Source organism: Onychostoma macrolepis, chromosome 04 (assembly GCF_012432095.1).
Source record: "Onychostoma macrolepis isolate SWU-2019 chromosome 04, ASM1243209v1, whole genome shotgun sequence".
NCBI classification, from domain to species: domain Eukaryota; kingdom Metazoa; phylum Chordata; class Actinopteri; order Cypriniformes; family Cyprinidae; genus Onychostoma; species Onychostoma macrolepis.
This window is the reverse complement of record NC_081158.1, coordinates 32,198,749-32,215,152: the sequence shown is the minus strand read 5'-3', so window position 1 is coordinate 32,215,152 and position 16,404 is coordinate 32,198,749. Positions and strand designations below refer to the sequence as shown.

Genomic DNA, 16,404 nt, shown 5'->3' with positions numbered 1-16,404 from the left:
AAATATTTTTTAAATCATATATATATATATATATATAAATTTTGATATAATATATAATAGTATATACTTTATATATGATATAATAGTACACTATTTTATAAAATAACACAAAAATAATATAAATCAAATACTATATAACAATAAAATGAAATGATTTAAATTTTATTATATAAAAATTATTAATATAATCCAATATAGTGTTGATGTGCAGAACTGTGTATAATGCCGTTTTGTTATTATAGCACTTTTGAGACGTTTTACTTTGTATAGGTTTAGGTGAATAGGACAGCGCCATCTTGTGGTGGGTTTCATGATGTCTGTGTCTTTTCTTCTCTTCCCATTTCGCTCCTTCCAATGATCGTGCAAGAAGAAATGCGTTTAGTGAGGCTTTCATCACCGGCGATTCGTGGCGTAAAATGAGCGCCGGACAAAGACGCGTCGACATCTGAGTGCGTTTGGGGACAGATACGATGATGATGAAGACGACGAGACGAGCGGACAGCCGGCGAGCGCAGCCTGCTTTACCGCAGTGGATGCGCATGTATTTCTACGGGATGCACGGAGTCACGCTGGACATCCTGCTGTCCTCCGCGCGCCGGTTCCTGGATGACAACGACTTTAAACTGCTGGGGTTCTCCTCTCCGTATCTGTGCATCGTGCACTCTATTACGCATCTGGTTTTGGAGAAGATCTATCTGCAAAAAAGATGCTTCCAGGAGCGACCTGTCGTCTTCCACCTCGTCTTCTACCCTTCCTTGTACATCTGCCTGCAGATCTTAATAGGGAATGTGGTGACCTGCACTGAGAACATCAGAGTGGTTTCCGTCACGCAGCTCATTGTGCATTACATCCTGGCTTTGTACTTCACAAATGTCTTTCATAAAGGCTTCCTGCGTCTGCAGTATCAGGAAAAGCGGGTGTTATTGAGGTCATCCCGCCCGAATGGGTTACCCGGCGTCCTGCGCTTCTTGTTCTTCGGGATGCATGGCTTTCTGGACGAGGTGCTCTTCACCTCTGTGTTCAACTTGTTCGAGAAAGCGGACCGGACCTTGAGGGGCCACACGTCCCTGTGGTCCTTCTTCATGTATGGGAGCTGCAGCTTCGTGGTGGAGAAGCTCTACCTCCATCTGCACTTCAGGAGAGGATGGGGAACCTTGCAGCGGCTTCCCATCTACATCTGCTTCATCTACGCGTGGGAGTTCAGCTGGGGCTTCGCTCTGAGACAATATGACGCCTGTTCCTGGGACTATTCCCACTATCCTCTCAATTTCATGGGACTGGTGACGTTGCTGTATCTTCCAGGATGGGTCTGTCTGAGTCTGTATCAAGACGTCTTGTCGAATGTTCTGCTGAGGGTTGTGTGCAATGATAGGAATGACGAGGAGATGCCAAACGCTGGCGCCAATGGACGCCTGCTGCCAAAAGGGAAGCTGGAGAAGGACAAACAGCATGTGGGCTTTTCCTAATATACCCTCCTGGGACCAGCAGAAAGGCTTTTTAATGTTTGATGCTTGAGAAAGAATTAAGAAGCTTTTTCAAAAGGGGAGGTCAGGGCTATCTGTCACTCCAGGTTTCATTTTGAAGGTCAATTTCTGTATCGAGACGCACCGTAGAATTCAGAAAAAATATACTGTCCTGTAAACACTATAAGTGGGGCAAGTCGTCACACTGTATGGGGTAAGTTGTCACAACGAGAACCTGACTTCTGTTAGGATATCATAGGCTGTTAAATAGCTTTTTTTTCTATATTTAAATGCTAAAATAATTGTGAAGCACAAAAAAGCTTGAAACCATAACAATGTTGACATAGACAAATATCATTGTTTTAGCCAATAATAGTTATATTACAGAATATATAGTATTTATAAAAAAGTATATTAGTCATTAGTAGCTAAAAATGCTACAGTATTAGTGTTATAGAATTTGTAAGAATATTTGATATTATTTTAGAATTTAGAATTTTTATATTAATTTATTATTCTGTAAAATTACAATGTTTAATACACATGTGACGGCTTTCCCTGATAAAACTGTGACAACTTTATAAAAATAATAATATAATATTAACTTATTTTTGCTTGGAGAACAGAATTTTTAAAAACAACAATATTTTGCTAAACCCCCCCCCCTTCTTTGCACTTATTTGTGAAATTTACTAACAATTTCTGAGTGAAAATTGTTTCAAAGACGATATAGATAATATTATAAGATAGAAATTGTAGTTAATCAGCTCTGACTGTGTGACACGTTTCATGTGCGACAACTAGCCCTGTTCTCTCCGACTTTATTTGGATGTGTTTATTGTATGAGGTGGCTTAGTGATAATTCACCTTACTGGCCAAAACCTCCAAACATTTGGTATGACAGGAAAGCCCAGGATGTGGTCATACGGACAGACACACTTGTTCTCAGAGGTATAAACATAAGAAAACCCATAAACTGCTGGTTCTCAGGGGGAATTTTGTACCAGCGTTACACCCTCAGAGAAATGTTTCCTCGGAGAAACATGGGTAGCTGCATTAGCAGCCTTAATGTGCTTTTAAACCTAATGTGTTTGTGATAAACCTTATGAACTGCCATTGCACACACACAGCAGGATTTCACAAATTGCTAACACAAATAACACTGCTGGGCTTTGATGGTTATTGAATATTGGGCGTCTGGATGATAGTTTTACTGCATGATGGGATTTATGAGGACGATAACTGCATGCGTCAGGATTTTGCATGTCGAGACAGCAGCATTTGTCCTGATAATGAGCCGCTCTGCTCACACCGTAGCAAAACTGATTGTGAGATAAACTGTGACTCTGCAGAGCGATTCCTTTAGTTTTATACAGGACGAGAGCAACTGAGTGCCTTCAATAAGACTTCTAGGCAGCTGGACTTCTGTAATCGAAACTCTTTAGAAGTATTACATCTGTACAGAAACGAGTTCAGGCGCATCTCAGTTCATCTTCTATAAAAACGAGGCCTCAAGGTGCAGAGTTTGAGGAATAAAGAAAACAGATTTGTAATCGAGCTACTTACGGCAGCTAAAGCTGAGCATTTATGAACAACAACGCTGTCTCAGAATACTGAGACTTTCACTACGGTCCAACTTTATTAAACATATGAGCACCGTGCACTGTGAATAACTACTGTGATCCCTCAAAAGAGTGGTTGTTCTTGAACATATGACTGAATTTATCTATATTCCTTGTCTTTGTGAAAAATGTTTCCTTTTCCAAAAGATTTGTTGGAGAGAAACTGCCAAAGCTTAGAATAATGAATTTTTAAAGGAATAGTTCACCCAAAAATGAAAATCTGCTGAGATTTATTCCTCCTCAGGCCATCCGAGATGTAGATGAGTTTGTTTCTTCATCTGATTTGGAGAAAATTAGCATTATATCACTTGCTTACTTGCTCTGCAGTGAATGGTCAGAATGAGAGTCCAAACCGCTGATAAAATCATCACAATAATCCACAAGTAAACTGTCTATCAGTTAACATCTCCTGAAGTGAAAAGATGCATATATTTAAGAAACGGTTCATAATGCACAATAACACTTCCTCCAGTGAAAAAGTCCAACTCCTGCTGTCCTGCTGAGCTTGCAAACATTGCTTGATCTGTGCAGATTTCTCTCCTGATTCAGACAAGACCACTTTTATGGATATTATATTGTGGATAGAGGACTCGTATTTCAGCTGGAGACAACCAACTTTTCACTTCAGAAGATGTTAACTGATGGACTGGAGTGGTGTGGATTGTTGAGATGTTTTTATCAGCTGTTTGGACTCTCATTCTGACGGCACCCATTCACTGCAGAAGATCCATTGGTGAGCAAGTGATGAAATACATTTCTCCAAATCTGATGAAGAAACAAACTCATCTAGATCTTGAATGGCCTGAGTGTGAGCACATATTAAGCAAATGTTCATTTCTGTGTGAACTAGTCTATACATCAGCCTCAAAACTCTGTGATTTTAGCAACTTTTTAGAAAAATAAATAAATAAATAATTCACATTTTGTCCAGTGAGATGAATGGACAGCTTTCTATAATACATAAAAGTCACTGAAATCTCCTGATCTTTCATGCATGTGGTCATTTGTTGTTTTGTCCCTCTGACTTTGAGGAAGAACATTTTGTATAAGTGGAAGAATGGGTTGGTGATGATTTTTATCATTTTCCTGTCTGTTCATGTAATTAGATCATTTTATGGATGTTAGTCTGAGTCTAGAACGATAGACATCATTTGATGCACTTCTTTAATTTATTGCATTTTAAACTTGTAGCACATCTTTGTCTCAGTTCAGACTATATGCACTAATTACACTGATCAAATTAAAGAGCTCAAACGTGACGTATTGTGTATTTTTGGGGTGTATTTCAGTGTTGCCGTGGTGGCTGTGCTCTCCATACTCTGGTCAGGGCAGGAGAGATTTGGCTGTTACTGAAGGGACCTGCATATTTTCCATATGTGACGTCAAGAAACAAAACAGCCACGGTCTGGTTTACGCACACGTCCCGTGTGATTCTTGTCCCTTGAGACTCAACAGACTAGAAGAGGTGATCAGCTTAATGGCTCTGCACTGACAGAATGTCTTAAAGCATTCACACACAGCTATGAAAAATATGTTCTGAGAACATTTTGCCAAGTTCTCCATTAGGTTATGAAAAAACGTTATTTCTGAACATTCAAAATGTCCTTTTTTTTTTTTTTGAAATGGTTTGAAATGTTTTTTTTTTTGGTTATATGAACGCTCTATTCCATTTTATCATTTTGCAACATTATAAAAGCATTACATTTGAATGTTGAATGTGAAGTCGTAAGACCTTTTTAAATTGAGGCGTTTTTAAATGTATGTTAAGAAAATGTTATTTCGAAACCATCACAAAATCCATTTTTAAATGTTTTTTTTTCTAGGTTATAACCATTCGTGTGTCATTCGTATACCATATTGTATATAATTTTGCAAACATTACGAGAATGTTACCTTTGTTCTTTGAACATTCTGAAACAAGAAATATTCATTAATATTAAAAAATATTAAATGTTTTAAAATAGATGGGGGTTTTTTATTATGAAAACCTTATTCATGAAGTCCAATTTTTTACTTTTTTTTTTTTCTGGGTTATACAAATGTTAAAGGAACATTCCATTTAATAGTTTTCATTTAACCCCTTAACTGTCACTCACAGTTTTGAACATAGACATTATAGTGCACTATCCGAACTTCATTTTTTATAATTCATGAATGAAAACATTTTCCAATGTGATTTTGATGTACCATTTCCATGGTAATGCAATGTCTGATTTTAAAATGGGTTTCAAAGGATGAATTTTGAGATTTTAAGTTTTCAACTGATATATAATTTCTTATGATTTCTAAAGCGTGATAGAGAAAAAGGCAACTAAGAAGACTTTCTGTGACAAAGGTCAGAACTCCTGTTATGATATACATTTTTTAGGGCCACTCTTGTCATAAATTAATCTATTACTTTTCCTACATCATTTTTTAACAAAAAAAGTGGTAAAATACCTATTTAGGAGTCCTAGACCTTTCCAACGATATATAGTTTGTCATGATTAGATTAGGATTTAATTGTAAAATAGTGAAGTAAACGTAGGCGTCCCACAGGGTGGACGGTGACAGTTAAGAGGTTAATAAACAAGATGAGAATTAACTTTGAATGTTCTCTGAATGTTCTGAAACAACTAGCCTACATTAGACGAACGTCCAATGAATGATGTATAAAAAACATATTTGTGCGAACATTTTGAGAACGTTATTAAAGACCAGATAACTTTGAATGAACACTCTATTAACATTCCTGGAAGAATGTTTGTTCGTAACTTTGAGAGAACCTTCCCAGAACGTTCTGAGAACGTTCCCTGTTATTTGGGCAGTTTGTAGAGAAGATTGCTCATGTGCTACCTTTAAGGGTGCGTTGCAATGCATGTGACATTGTTCCTAAAACAAAGAATGCATGGCTGCTATTCAAGGTTGGTCTAAGGACATTTTCTTGCCATAAGTAAGTAAAGGATAAAGCATCAGCTCTAATCTGCTTTAGTGTTTACCAGGGCTTTACTGAATGCCCTAGTCGCCCTCTTTCAGCCCGAGCTTTAAGTACTCAGAAGAAAACATCTGCCGTTCATTAATGAGCAGTGCGCATGGATCTGTCTCTTCCCTTGTGAATCATTAGTAATCTGTTTAGAAACTATTTCAAGTTTGTAATCAGTGTGTACACAATGCAATCTTTCAGGAAGTGTTTCTCAAAGGTGCCAAATGCAGCAAATGAGCAGTTCTCAGTCTCAACACTGAACCATAATATTTACACTTTATATTTAAATAGTCAAATGATATTCAAAGTGTCATACGCAGGGCCGCAGACAGCTGCAGCCTTTTGCTCTCGTCTCACTCTGGATCAGAATGCGTTTCACCACAAATCTGATATGTCTAAGATGTTACTGATTTATCAATGGTTTGATCAAAAACTAAAATAGAAATTCAGAAATAGTTTTGTGAAGCTCGCATAACTTGACTAATGGATAGGTCATATTTCAAAAATGAAAGAAGAAATTAGATTTTGATTTAAAGCTATGTTTGGCAACATTCATTGTTTTTATTTATTTGTTTTATTTTTTGCATTGTGCAATTAAGCAATTTTCTCCCAATTCTCATTTCTGTAATTTCAATAAACAAATACAATAAAAAAAAAATCTAATCCAAAAATAATCCCGCAATTTTTCAATTGTACATCATGATAACGTTGATAATTACTGTAATTAAATATTTTTATTTTTTTTAATTTAAATCAACATAAAGGCAGTACAACAAACTGCATTTGTCACCAGTGTTTTTTATTGTGAACTAAAGACAACACTATAAAAAGGTAAATTGAAAAAAGCTGATATAAATAAAATATTAAATTAAAAACTTTTTAAAAAGCTGAAGAGAAATGTTTTAAAAGTCAAAAAGCCTTTTAAAATATAGAAAATATAGAAATAAAACCTAATTCAAGACATGAATTATTATTGTTATTATTATTATTATTATTATTATACAATTAGAGGCCCCACTTTATATATGGTGGCCTTACCTTGTACTTACATTTAAATAATTTGATACAATGTGCTTATTGTTTACATACATGTTTTTACGTTGTACTTATTCTTAAAAACTTTCCTGCATGTAATAACATCTGTCATTTCTGTAATTACATACAAAAGGACACTGTTGACACCTTACACCTTAACCCACCCTTAACCAAACCTGTTCCCAACCCGTATCTCAATAAGCAGCAAAAGTGTTTTGCAATAAAATCACTAACTACATTGTACATATTTTGTGAAATGTGCCTAATTTTTATGAACATAGTGCTCCAAAGTAAAAACCTTGATGATCCTTAAATAGTCTTTATTTTATAATAGGCAAAATCAAATTTGATGTGTTAACCCTAATATTGTGCCATGATACTGATAAAATATCAGGTAATAATCATGGCCATAGTAATTCTCGTGTTGTATATCAGGCCATATTAAGCCTTCGTAATTGTCATATTGTAAATTAGGGAAGAGATGCCCTGCATACTCATGTGATTGTGAGAGTTTGTGGTTCATAGGCCTGGAAAAGCTCAGGTCATTATTTCCAGGTCAGCGCGGTCGGACGTCCCGTCAGGCTCCTGTCAGCGCTGAGATGGAGGTATAGCTGTCAGAGCTGTCGTCGTTTCCCACACAGTGCACAGGAAGATGTGGTGGTGGTGGTGGCAGAGACGATGGAGAATTTGATAGTGCTGTCGAGATGCAGAGACGGACAGAATTCTGGCTGAGAAAAAGAAAGACAAAGTAGATCAGATCAGATAAAGCATGCAAGTGGTTGTTAGCATGTTGCCATGCAGTTGCTAGGGCAGTTCTGATCTCTAAAGGCTGCAAAAGAGTACATGACCAATCGGAACATATGTTAGGAAAATAGGCATGTTATGGCCTGGTTTCATAGAGAGGGTTTAGGTTAAGCCAGGATTAGGCAATAGGTCAATTAGGACATTTAAGTAGTTTTTATAAACGTGCCATAGAAAAAAAAAAACATTACTGGTGTGCATCTTGAGACAAAACACTGACATATTTTAAGATCAGTCAGTGCAAGTTTCTTTCAGCTGAAACAACTCAGATTTACATTTTAGTCTGGGATTAGACTTTTGAAACCAGGGGTATATTTACCAATGTAAACAACAAACATCAAACACACATTATAAATGTTGAAACAAACTGAAATAAAATACGTTGAAGTAAAAGGACTAAAATATCTAAAACCAAACTGAATGTAAATAAAAAATTCAAAATATTAATAAATACTATCACGGTATAGAAATGTAAATTAAAAATGTGTGTTCTAGAATCCGCTCAAATTATGAAACTAAATATCATGTATTCTCCGTCTGAATGGAATCAGTCTGAACCTGAAAAAAAATATCATCATACGCAATTTTGTGGGAAATCTGTCAGCTCAAATCTGCAGACTGGCTCTGACAGTGTACTGTATATTACAATATAGGTAAAGAAAAAAAAAAAAACCTATTCACTATTTATAAAAAGAGAGAGAGAGACAGAGTTTTGGTCATAATGAAAAGATAAATTCTACTGAAACAATGATAGGTAGTAAAGCGGAAAGTTGCACGGGAAACCTGAATTAAAAAGTGAGAAGATACATGTGAAAGCTTACGAGAGCTATGGATACATGCAACACTTGTGTGATTTCTGATAAGGAGTTCTTATCATCCTCTGTGTGGCAAATGTCAATGTCTTAGGTGTGTTTACAGTAAATGGTTATAGCAAGCAGTTTGATGATTCCCTCGCTTTCAATGAAAACATGACTCTCTGGCTGTGTATTAGATTACTTTGGAGTTGCTTTGGTTCTTTAAACTGTAAATTGGCACATTTATTTATACCACATTAAATAAACAATAGTAAATTCAAGTGATTCAAGGCTGAGTAGATTTGTTTGGTCACAGAATATGAGGTTATGAGTAGATGTATCATTTTGACCAGTAGGTGGTGCTGTCATCAATTAGACCTGCTGGTGTCACTGTCATAATTTTACCATATGGTTCTAGGGACTGATACAGACTCAGAAAAACGAATAATAATAATAGTTAATGATAGCTAAATGACTATTTAGATAGATAGATAGATAGATAGATAGATAGATAGATAGATAGATAGATAGATAGATAGATAGATAGATAGATAGATAGATAGATAGATAGATTGATTGATTGATACATTCCAACCTTTTGTCTTAGCAAGCACCACTAATTATCTAAATGCACTTTTGGAGAGCAGTATAATTGTTGACTGATGAAGTTTCATTGCCTTGTCTCTGCAATCAGCACTGGCCCCCCACAGCACGGCTCCTGCGGCCCCCAGCGCCGCGCTCTCACCGACAGTGCCCTGCAGCTACTGAAGACCAGCACAGAGGTGAGGACAAACGATAGTGTGATTTTACATCCTGAAACCAAATCTCTGTCATGCTCACAATAATGGGGCTGTAACCTCAGCTCTTGACCCATATGCTCTTCTCAAACACCTACAGCGACGTCACACTGATCTGATACATCAGCTGCGCCCTCGAAGGCTTGTTTTCAGCGTTAGCACCCCTGACATACATTATATAGTATGCAAATGATCTAATACATTTAGAAAATAAATAGATGCAGTAAACAGCATAACAAAACTTATGTATGAAATAACCATAAGGCTACCTATGATAATGCAGTGAATTAAAAGATATACTTAATATACATTATTTTCTCTTTTTATTTAGAACTTGATGGACATAAACTTGAGAATGATGTCTTATCGCCAAGTCATATGTGACCCTGGACCACAAAACCAGTCTTAAGTCGCTGGGGTATATTTGTAGCAATAGCCAAAAATACATTGTATGGGTCAAAATTATCCATTTTTCTTTTATGCCAAAAATCATTAGGATATTAAGTAAAGATCATGTTCCATGAAGATATTTAGTGAATTTCCTACTGTAAATATATCAAAACGTAATTTTTGATATGTAATATGCATTGCTAAGAACTTCATTTGGACAACTTTAAAGGCGATTTTCTCAATATTTTTATTTTTTTGCACCCTCAGATTCCAGATTTACAAATAGTTGCATCTCGGCCAAATATTGTCATATGCTAACAAACCATACATCAATGGAAACCTTATTTATTCAGCTTGCAGATGATGTAGACACTTATGACTGGTTTTGTGGTCCAGGGTCACATATTTATATATTGTATGTATGTCAAATCATTATTTTTTAATAATATTTAAATATTTCAGCTAGTTGCCAAGGCTACATTTATTTTTAATTTAGTTTAATAAATAAAAATAATAAAAACTAAATAAACTCAAAATAAAAACTAAAACTTAAAAACTATATATACATATTTTAAATAATAATAATAAATAGAAAATTACTAAAACTTAGAAAAATTCAAAGGAACATAAAATGTTTCAAATATTTTATAATATTATTTGATAATATTTTTAATTATATAACATTATAAGAAATAAATGAAAGTCTAAAAACTCTGACTAACACATGTCTACTATAAACCATCATACTACCCAGTCTACCTAGTTGCAATTGTGCAGAAAAATAGGTAACGAAACCTCACTGAGCAGGCATCTCTTCTACTTACTTGTTTTTCTTTTGTTTTTGTCTGGGCAGAAACACTTCTATTTGAAAAATTTGACCAAAAAAAAAGAAAAAAAGTATCATGAAAACAAGCCTGCTCTTGCAGAGGTCGTGATGAGGTGTGCTAACTTACATTACGCAATGTGTCTAACAATTCATATTTACCATAAGAGGGCGCCACACCTTATATATATATGGGTGTATTTGTGTAGTATGCCAAACAGAGCAAATGTCACTTTCTAGACATGTTTTCTATTGCTCATTTCAAAACACCAACCCTAAACATTAAAATTCAGTACAGTTGTTGTTCCATAAAATACCTCAACATCACACATTTTTCGTAAACATTTTTACGAACTTGCTGGTGTTGAATATTATGGTGTTGTCACTGTTCCCATTTGACAAATAATAAGGTGTCTACTGCCACCCAGAGGACAAGAAGAACATTACAGCCTGGTGTGTTTTTGCTGCTAAAGCGAGAAACAAGGTCAAACAAATACTGAGGAAATACATTTGCTTGCTGTGCAGTGCTGACATCTTTAGGTCAATATTTAGTTAGTGCTGATTCTGTCAGCTGTGCAGGATACGGTTCAGCTGCCAAATATTCCTGTCACACTATGCTGGTTTTTAGGATGCGACATCAGTGTTTACATTGGCGGTGTTAAAGTCATGTGCACCGCACCCTGCTTTGCTTCAGCTTCTGAAATAGGATGCTAGACATCCTTACTGAGAGGACAGTCTGCTTTAGTGCTGATGTTTGGCCAGGTCTGAATGACAGAATCACATTTCGTTGTTCAGATGCTGCTCTTCTATAATGGAGTTCTTAAGTCTCGTGTAAGATGTTTCTCCCAAAAGGTTTCCCTCCGTCACATCTCATGTTTTCATACGGAAACCCATTTCTGCCACATAAGTAAACAATGCTTATAATTAAAAGTCAATTATGAGATAAAGTCATAATTATAACATAAGTAGAAATTGACACAAAATATTGATTATGATATAGCTATGTCAAATTATGAGATAAAGTCATTATTATGACCTACAATGTTCAACTAGTCACAAATTGGACTTTTTTTACTTTTTATTTTCAATTTCAACTTTTTATGTCATAATTATGGCTTTTTATCGCATTTTAATTTTGTCAATTATTTTGACAAGAAAATTATAATTATGACAGTAACATTTTTGAATTTTTATATGATAATTTAGATTTTTTTTATGCCAATTAACAAAAAGGTCATAATTATAGCATTCAAAATGTTGATTTATCTCATAATTTTGACTTTTATGTCAATTATTTGACAAAGATATAATTATAATGTTAAACATGTCGACTTCAAAATTTTGACTTTTATGTCATAATTATGATTTCTATGTCATAGTTATGACTTACGTTATAATTATGATTTACCAAAGGTTTTTTTTCTTTCTTCTTTTTTTCTTGTGACAGAAATGGGCTTATGTATTTCTCACTAGTTTCTTTCCATGTCACTGGTCTCTATCTTTCTCGCTATTACCGGTATATTTTTTCTTTGTTATATAATCAATTGGTTTTGTTGTGTGGGCATGCTGGGATTTCTCTTGATGCGTTACTTCCTCCTGGCCTGTATTCATGCTTATAAAACAGCTGTCTGTCTCTCTGTGTGTGTGTCTGTCTGTGTGTGTGTGTGTGTGTGTGTCCTGAGGCCAGTGTTTTCAGGCGAACACACAGCTGCTCTCTGACTCACATGCATGTTCTCCTCTTGTTAAACAGTCTAGTAACACAGCCTTACATCATCTGGGTCTTCACCTTCCCAAAAAAGTCTCTTGTTTTTATTACTTTGTCTTTTTTTCTTTCTTTTTTTTTTTTTTTACGAATTACAGTAAAAGATCCAACCAGAGCAACACAACACACATTACATAACTCAAGCAGATTCCCTCAGAGCTCTGCTGCTGCACTGCTTCCAGGAGCCGTGCAGGGGAAAAACAAGCTACTCCTCTATTGACCTTTTTAACACTACAGGACCAGCTGAATCTGAGAAGGCATGATTGATGCTGTCTTGGTACTCATTTCAGGACTTATGTGTGATTTTGAGCTCAATATACTCCCATTTTATAGTTATAGTTAATTAGTCTGGTGGGTTTGGCTAAACAGTATTGCACTACTGTACATTTCTTCTGCCGTGATTCATGCTAAATAATACAACACTGCATGTGCAATGCATATTTTGACATCAGTGTAAATTCCCAGTGCTGTTTCAAGCATATTTTGCAACCACGTCCTAATAGTAAATCTGTTAATGTTTAAACTAATAATAATAGTGGCAAAGACATCCACATCCGTAGTAAAAACAGTGACTGAAGTCTCATAAGTCAATTATGAGATAAAAAGTTTGAAATTATGACAATAAATCCAAATTATGAGATAAAAAGTCATAATGACAGGGAAAAAAATAATTGAAAAAATGTCAAAATTATAAGATAAAAAGCTAGAATTATGATCTAAAAAGTTGAAATTGCCCATTTTTTATCTCATAATTATGACCTACATGTCTCTTTCTTTGCAGGTATAAATGTCAGGTTATAGTAGCAATCATTGCTGGCCACAAAATAAAATTGCCACTTAAAAGCGGCATGAACACTATCCATCTGTGTGCTTGATGTGCATGCGCTGAACAGTAGCTAACAGCTGGTCTTCATAAGCATAATCTAATACTGCAGTAATTCAGATGAGCGCATTCAGCTTTCCATGGCCAAGTCCGTAACATTATAGACCAAATATTATGCTCGCCCACAATCGGTCCTCAGATAGGACGAGGAAACAAGCAAAGGTGAGAACTCAAAGAGACAAAAATAGTAAAGCGGAAAGTTGCACGGGAAACCTGAATTAAAAAGTGAGAAGATACGTGTGAAAGGTTAAGAGAGCTATGGATACATGCAACACTTGTGTGATTTCTGATAAGGAGTTCTTATCATCCTCTGTGTGACAAATGTCAATGTCTTAGGTGTGTTTACAGTAAATGGTTATAGCAAGCAGTTTGGTTCCCTCGCTTTCAATGAAAACATGACTCTCTGGCTGTGTATTAGATTACTTTGGAGTTTCTTTGGTTCTTTAAACTGTAAATTGGCACATTTATTTATACCACATTAAATAAACAATAGTAAATTCAAGTGATTCAAGGCTGAGTAGATTTGTTTGGTCACAGAATAGGAGGTTATGAGTAGATGTATTATTTTGACCAGTAGGTGGTGCTGTCATCAATTAGACCTGCTGGTATCTGTCACACCCCTGGAATGTTTTGTTGTGTTTTTGCTCCCCATGTGTTCTGTGTGACCCAGTTTCTGTCTCCCTTTGATTGTTGATTTGATTCCAGGTGTGTCTCCTTTCGTCCCTCGTTATCCTGTCTTTAAAAGCCCCAGTCCTTTCAGTTAGTGTCGGTCGGTCCTAAACGTCATTCTGAATGTCTTCCCTGCCTGTGCTTTGTGTTACCCTGTTGGCTATTAAAGACTCTTTTTTTTTTGTGAATTCTTTGTTTCCTTGCTCTGTGACCCCTTGAATTGTGACAGAAGGACCGACCGAAACAGTTACCTCTGTTTCTACCCTCCGTTTTTGTTTTCCGTGTTTTCCTCAGTGTTTTGTTTCTGTTGTGTTGTTCCCTATGGACCCCCTCCTTCGCCCGGAATACCTCCTCCTCCTGCTGGAGCAGGGGGAGAAATCGCTCGAGGGCCACACCAGACTGTTTTTGGTCCTCGCAAGCCTCCCCACCTACCCGGACGATGCTCTCTGTGCGTTCTACAGAGCCAGTTTGAACATCGCGTGCAGAGCACTGTCGTCCGAGGATGGCCCTCGAGCGAATTTCACCGCCTTTGTGGAGTGGACTCTGGCAAGAAACAGATCTCTGTTCCCCGGAGGATCTCGCCAGGTCCACTCCTGACCCAGTGCCCAGCCCACCATCTCCCCGCTGCGTGGAGCGCATGCCTGAGCCCACTGCTGACGGAGAGCCAGAGCCCGCCGCGACCAACGAGCCATCACCGCATGGAGCGACAGTGCTGAGGATTGCGCCAGAGCCGCTGATGATGTCAGTCAAGGTGTGAATACCGCGGACAGTGTGAGCACGGAGAGAAGCTCCGCCCCCTGCACCGCGGCTGAGGGTGAACTGAGTATGGCGCGTGGACTGTGCCACAGCAAGGCCCAGGGAGGGCCACAGATATCAAGTCCAGCCCTTCTTCATCTCCTTCGTCTCCGCTGGTGCCATCCAGCTCTGCTCCTCCAGAGCACCCTCCAGTGCCCGCTCCCCGAAAGCATCCTCCAGAGCGCCCTCCAGTGCCTGCTCCCGTTCCTGAGTTCAGCCCTGGATGCCCGGAGGCTCACAAATGCCCGCCTTCCCACCCGCTACTGCCTCCTCCACGGCTGTCATCTGGCAGCCCCTCTGCTAGCCCTCAGCCCCCTATCTGTACGGTGTGAGCCCCACGGGACTGCCATCCTCCAGCGTTGCCACGGTTGGAGTATCCCTCACCTCTGCCTCCAGCCTCTGAGGCCCGGACTCCGCCTCGCCCCGTCGACCCGTCGGCTCCACCATGGCTCCTAGCTCCCTCTCCGCCGTGGCCCATCTGTCCACTGGCTCCACCGGGATCCCTTGTCCCTCCGGCTCCGCCTCGGTCTGGCGTCGACCATCCTGCGCCTCGGGACTCCACTCCTCCGGCTGCGCCTCGTCCATTGGTCCCTCCGGCTCCATCAGGCTCCTTCAGGCTCCTTCATCCCTTCGGCTCCTCCTCAGTCCTCTGTTGCTCCGGCTCCATCGCGGCCATCTGAATCCTCGCCTCTGCCTCGGTCGCCGGTGCCATCTGCTCCACCTTGGGCCACCGGATCCTCCCCATCGCCCTTGCTCTTCGGCTCTCCGTCTCGGGCTCCTTCACCACCTGCTCTGCTGCCATCGGTCGGCGCCCTGGAGTTGGCGGCCATTCCTCCTCCATAGCTCCTCCCTCCGTCGGCTCCACCGTGGGCCGCTGTTATGGTTGCAGCCTGGGTCCAACTTGGCTCCTCCTGTTCCGGCTCCCTCCTCCCTCCTCCCTCCTTCGTCGCCTCCCTGGACTCTGTCTGCCCTCTCCCCCCTTTCCAGTGGAAGAGTTACGGCACGGGACGTGCCTTCCGGAAGGGGGGAGTAATGTCACGCCCCTGGACTGTTTTGTTGTGTTTTTGCTCCCCATGTGTTCTGTGTGACCCAGTTTCTGTCTCCCTTTGATTGTTGATTTGATTCCAGGTGTGTCTCCTTTCATCCCTCGTTATCCTGTCTTTAAAAGCCCCAGTTCTTTCAGTTAGTGTCGGTCGGTCCTAAACGTCATTCTGAATGTCTTCCCTGCCTGTGCTTTGTGTTACCCTGTTGGCTATTAAAGACTCTCGTTTTGTGAATTCAGCTTTTGTCTCCTCGCTCCGTGACTCCTTGAATTGTGACAGTACCACTGTAGGGTTATTTGTTTTATTTTATTTATTTTTTTGTAGGCCAAATGTCATAATTTTACCATATGGCTATAGGGGCTGCTACAGACTCAGAAAAACTAATAATAATAATAGTTAATGATAGCTAAATGACTAGATAGATAGATAGATAGATAGATATAAACTTCAAAATGGAATAGGTGCTTATGCCCCTTTGTTGCTTAGTCAAGTTTTAAAGATGACAATATTAATTAACAAAAATTTTAAAAAAGTGAATAAGTAGAAGTTCAAAATTGAAGCTGAT

The 16,404-nt window shown here is 38.4% G+C and overlaps 1 protein-coding gene across 1 annotated transcript; it reads left to right on the top strand.

Annotated features, from left to right (window-relative positions):
- Positions 1–251: 251 nt before the first annotated feature.
- tmem229a (transmembrane protein 229A) lies at positions 252–2,029 on the top strand. The gene has a single exon (XM_058773816.1). It carries the CDS (start codon positions 471–473, stop codon positions 1,464–1,466), a length of 996 nt encoding a protein of 331 aa, XP_058629799.1. The 5' UTR covers positions 252–470; the 3' UTR covers positions 1,467–2,029.
- The last annotated feature ends 14,375 nt before the right edge of the window (positions 2,030–16,404 follow it).